Source organism: Cricetulus griseus, chromosome 3 (genome assembly GCF_003668045.3).
Source record: "Cricetulus griseus strain 17A/GY chromosome 3, alternate assembly CriGri-PICRH-1.0, whole genome shotgun sequence".
Classification (NCBI taxonomy): Eukaryota; Metazoa; Chordata; class Mammalia; order Rodentia; family Cricetidae; genus Cricetulus; species Cricetulus griseus.
In genome coordinates, this window is record NC_048596.1 from 55068161 (window position 1) to 55073688 (window position 5528).

Sequence of the window (5528 nt, forward strand, 5' to 3'; positions counted from 1 at the left end):
GGGCTCTTGGAGACACTGGGGGCCCTTCGAGCCATCCCCACCTCCCAGCTTCAGGAAGAGGCCTTCATGTCCCAGGTGGGTATCTCTCTCAGCTCGTCATCCTCAGTGGCCTTGCCCATGCTGCAGAGCCGGGAAGACTGAGCCCAGGTGAGACTAAGGAGCAGTTCCTGTGCTCTGAGCTGCTGAGCATGTGAGAACCCCAGGCCTCAGCAGAGCTGTGTCTCAGCCCTCAGCCACTTCCTGGGGTGGTGTACTGCTTGCCCCATGGGGACCTCAAGGCTTCCTGCTCCCTGCCACCTCAGTCCAGGCAAAGTCAGCATCAACTGTTCCTTACAGGTCCACAGTGTAGCCCTGTCTGAGAGAGATCTGCAACGAGAAATCAGGATCCAGTTGGCCCATCTGCCCAAGTCATCACCTGGGCCAGCACCTCTGCCACAGGCCCGCCTTCCTGGGGCCCAAGCCATCTTTGAGTCCCAGCAGCTGGCAGGGGTTCGAGGAAGCACCAAACCTGAGATACCTCGAATAGTGGTGCAGCCCCCAGAGGAGCCCAGGCCACCACGGCGCAAGCCACAGACCCGTGGCAAGACTTTCCATGGGCTCCTGACAAGGTCCCGGGGACCCCCTATTGAGGGTCCCTCTAGGTCCCACCGAGGCTCTGCCTCTTTCCTGGACACCCGCTTCTGAGTGTGCAGTGTGTGCTTAGTGCCACCATATCTTAATCATCTGAACAGCCATGCCAGCCCCAGAATGTGTATTGCACTTTACATCTGAGCTGCATGACTCTGCTCTGTTCCCAGCAAGGACCACCTAAAAGAGGGGAGTAACTCCCCACTTTAAGGACTGTGTCAGTCACAAAGATAAAGGAAGGTCACTGAGTGGAGCTTGTGGGGAGTTGTCTGGTACCTGCCATTGCCAGCATCAAAGCCAGCACTGAAGGAGTGAGGGGGTGATGCTTCTGGCTGGGATACAGTATCCCCATGGGCTTCTTGTTGGGGAACACCAAATAAAGCCTGGCTGAGAAGATACTGGATAGAGCTGGATCGAATATCCCTCCACTCTCCACCCTGGACTTACTGACATGTCCCCTCCTGTCCACACTCCCCCCTCCTGTCATAGTCCCACAGGGGGACACACCAAGTCTGCCCATTGGCTGCTGGGTAAGGTGTTTACAGGGAAAGGAGCCAGTAACAAGCCATCAAGTGGCAGCCTCGGGGTACAGATCAGGCTTCTCTATAAGGTAGAGGAAGGCTCCCCAATGACAGCTAGGTCCCAGAGGGGACTCCAGCTTCTCTTTGCCTCCCCCAGATGGCTCAGGCCTCCCTTGGGTGGGGGACTCTAAGCCATGTTGGCCTCCCCAGCCATGTTCCTGGTCCCATCTGTCAAAGAGAGGGAGAAAAGAACAAAGACCTAGTGTGCTCAGGACAAAGGAGAAAGGTCCTGCCAGCCTTTGTTCTTTCCTAAGCCCTGGTGTACCCCTTGGGACGGCCACCATGGAAACCCTCTCCCACACTCACTAATTGCCCCTGTGGGTGCCTAGAGTGCCTGGGACATGAGCCATTGTCAAGACAACAGGGCTGGTTCTGATGCTGGCTTCTTGTCTCCACAGAGTCCTTCCTAGTTGCCCTGGCACTCTGGCTCCCTGGGTAGCTTCCCAGCCAGGCAGGACTTGGGGAGAAGGGATTGGAGGCCCACCTTTCCCTGGGAAACCAGCTACTGACTGTGCAGGAGGCAACAGAAACGAGACAGAGTAGAGTGAAGGTGAACAGGGGGATGTTCAGGGAGAAAGGGACAGTGTTGATTCAGAGGGAGATCAGCAATCCTCCCCCACCCCAAACAAAGGAAGAAACAAATCTTAAGAGGCAATGGGCTAAGACCTGGTAATCTTCCATGGCTCAGGAGTGTGTGTGTGTGTGTGTGTGTGTGTGTGTGTGTGTGTGTTTAATGAGTTTTTCTCCTGTGTAAGATTCAGAGTAGAATGCTGGGCAGTAGTGGCACATGCCTTTAACCCCAGCACTCAGGAGGCAGAGACAGGTGGATCTCTGTGAGTTCAAGGCCAGCCTGGTCTCCAGAGTAAATTTCAGGACAGGCTCCAAAGCTACAGAGAAACCCTGTCTCATAAAAAAAAAAAAAAAAAAAATTCGGATTAGAGGTCAGTGTGTCCTTGGAGGTATGGTGGCACTGTTTTGGTTATGACAAAGTCCCTGGTATCTGTTCCTTGTGAAACAGTGTTGGAGAAAGAGCAGGTGTGCAAATGGGAAGCCACATACCAGAATACACACTTAGAGATAATAGGTGTGGGTCCCTGGTTGGGGGTGGGAGCTTTCCATCAGTTGTGCTGGGATGTCGGATTGGTCCCCTGTTGGATTCTGGATCTGGAATGTTCTGGTGATGCCAGATGATGCACATCTGCAATCCTAGCACCAGGGAAAGTGGAGGTAAGAGGATCAGGAGTTCAAGGCCAGCTTGGGCTACCCAGTGAGACCCTGTTTCAACCCCCTTTCCCTATTCCCTCCCAAAAAAGAGCAAGAAAGGAAAAGTACCCCATATATGTTTTTGTGGTACCTGGCAGGTCCAGGCAAGTCTGTCTCCTTCACATGGAGCCTGCTCCAGAGGAAATAGTTGTAAAAGGCCAGACCATTATCTGTAGTTTCCCTAAGGAAACTGATGCTTGGAAGTAGAGTAAACTTGACTAAAATGAATCCTTACTATCATATCAGACCCAAGGTTAATCTCCACTCTTGGCATCCCATGAATCAGCATTCCCCCACTTTGGCCTGCTCTCCGGGATGGCCTCCTCTCCTAGAAAAGCTAGGCTTTGGTGGTACAGGCATGTATTCCCAGCTACATGGGAGACTGAGGCTGGAGAGTCACAAGTTCAAGTCTTGCATGGCCTACCAAGTGAGTTCAAGGCCAGCTGCATCTCAAAACAAGAAAGTGAATAGAGGGCTAAAAACATAGCTTAGTGGAGGAGTACTTGTCTAGCATGTGTGAGATCTTGGATTCCATACCCACTACAATAAGGAAAAGAAAAAAGACATGGAACTTCTAGGGCCTCCTTCCCTTCCTCTTCCTTGATCACTAGGGTATCCACAGCTTAACTATTATTTCATGTGGGGTTCATAAGGCCGTTCCTCAGATTCCCTGCCCAGTGACTTTGCACAGGTCCTGACAGCCTTACAAGAGAAAAGGAGGCTGAGCATGCAGCCCACGGCCGCAATGCGAGGCAAAGGCAGCTAGAACTACCAATACATAATCTCAGAGCCTATAGTCAGTGCCCAAGCCCTGGCAGTCAAAAGTGGGAATCTTGCCAGGAGGTGGTAGCATGCACCTTAAATCTCAGCTCTCAGAAAGCAAAGGCAGGTGTATCTCTGTTAGGATTGAGGCTAGCCTGGTCTACAGAGAAAATTCCAGGATAGCTAGGGCTACACAGAGAAATCCTGTCTCCAAAACAAAACAAACAACAACAAGAGTGGGGCTCTCAGGCATGCAACCCATGTGCTCCTTTCCCTCTACAGTTTAGCTCTTCTAGGAGACCATGGGGGTGGGACAACTTTTGCAGCCATGAGCTGAGACAGTCTCTGTAGCTGTGGCTCACTGGACACAGACACTGGAAGTAGATGCTTTCCAACAGGACCCTCGCTGGGCCAGAGTCACTATCCTTCCTATGGGAAGCATTCTCTGGGCATCACTAGAGCAGGTCCTGTTGCCAGCCATCTCCATGGCAACCCTGAGACGTCAGAGAAGACAAACAGGTTCTTCCTTGTGCAAACACAGTTCTTTTGTTGTGTGACAGACAGCTTCTCACTACACAACCCTGTCTGGCCTGTAGCTCACTATGTAGACCAGGCTGGCCTCAAATTTACAGAGATCTGAAGGTTCCTGCCTCTGCTGGGATCAAAGGCATGTGTCACCATGCCCAGCTTTAATGTGAACGCTTGTTGTCACACATTCTGATGAGCCTTCCTTCACAAAGCAGTTCCAATCCTTCCAACACTTCTGCACTAGCTGGGAAAAGACATCCTACTCCAGGCAACATGGACCCATGCAATCTCGTTGGGAGATGTTGTGTGAGACATATGTGGTAATGACTCCTCAACCAGGTGATTTTATTCAGGGAGCAACTAAGCAGCCATTTCCTATGAACCTAGCAGCTCATTTAAAAACTTCCTGGAAGCCAGGTGTGGTGGCGCACACCTTTAATCCCAGGACTCAGGAGGCAGAGGCAGGCAGATCTCTGTGAGTTTGAGGCCAGCCTGGTCTACAGTGAATTCCAGGACATCCAGAGCTACACAAAGAAACCCTGTCTCAAACCCAAAAACAGACAAACAAACAAAACAAAAAACTGTCTGGAAAGGGGTTGAGTCAGGAAGCACACCTAAGGTATTTACCTGTGGAGACAAGCTGGGATGACATCTAGAGGTGTCTGCCAACCTGTATTGTCACAAAGGTATGAACTGGGACAGGAGCAGGGTTCACAGGTGAGTGGAAGTGAATCCACACCCTAGGATGGGGGCAGGGGGAAGACACTCTTGATGTCCATTTTGTATTTTCAAGCACTACAAGTCTCCTGTCCCCACAGCCTCCCAGGTTCACAGCTGAGATTTGGACCTCCTGTCAAGTTCTTGAATAGGAAAGACTTTCAGGATCTTTCTGAGCCTCGGTTTTCCCCTACAGATAATGGGCAGATTACCACTCCCATTCCAGCTTTCCTCTCATAATAACATCGTGGCGGAATCACTTTGTCTTACTCTATCCTAACCCTACCCAGCTCAGCCTTAGGTGACATTACCTCTTCCCTGGCAAAGACATTGAGACAGCTCCTCCACTTGCCTGACCCACATCTCAGTGCCCTAAGCCGAGACTGATGTTACCCAACTTGAATTGGTCACCCTTTCATAACTCTTGAGACAGAGATTTCGCTGAACTAATATGACTTATTGAACCTTCGCAATGATACTGGCCAGAAGACTAGAGCAGTTCTGGGATCACCCAGCAGCAAGGTTGGGTAGCAGCTGGAAAGATGGCTCTAGAATCTACAAAGCCAGACCATCTTTATCATGAAAACTGGGGGAAAGAAAGTATAACTGATTTACATTGACCATGGATGAAAAGGACTGGGCTAAGGCTGGAGAGATGGCTCAGAGGTTAAGAGCACTGGCTGCTCTTCTAGAGGTCCTGAGTTCAATTCCCAACAACTACATGGTGGCTCACAACCATCTATAATGAGATCTGGTATCCTCTTCTGGCCTGCAGGCATACATGTAGGCAGACCACTGTATACATGATAAATAAATAAAACTTTGAAAAAAATACCTATAAAAAAAAAGAAAAGGACTGGGCTATACAGATTGGGCAAAGTTTGGGGTGAGGGAGCTCTAATGCAAAGAGACATAGGCTCACATTTTTGATGGTGTGTGTGTGTGTGTGTGTGTATGTGTGTGTGCATACACTATAACATGTGTAGATGTCAGAGGACAACTTGCAGGGGTTGGCTCTATGGCTTCCAGGGATTGAATTCAGGTTATCAG

The 5528-nt window shown here is 50.4% G+C and overlaps 1 protein-coding gene across 7 annotated transcripts in view; it reads left to right on the forward strand.

The window, feature by feature from the left end:
- Nucleotides 1–1030, forward strand: part of Tbc1d10c (TBC1 domain family member 10C) — an 8169-nt gene extending 7139 nt beyond the window's left edge. For all 7 annotated transcript variants that reach the window (XM_027408692.2, XM_027408696.2, XM_027408693.2 and 4 more), the window contains 2 exons: nt 1–75; nt 337–1030. The exon at nt 1–75 is cut by the window's left edge and continues 80 nt beyond it. In XM_027408692.2, coding sequence (XP_027264493.1) covers nt 1–75; nt 337–684 — 423 coding nt within the window. In that variant the 3' untranslated portion in view covers nt 685–1030. The remainder of the gene's footprint in view (nt 76–336) is intronic.
- The last annotated feature ends 4498 nt before the right edge of the window (nt 1031–5528 follow it).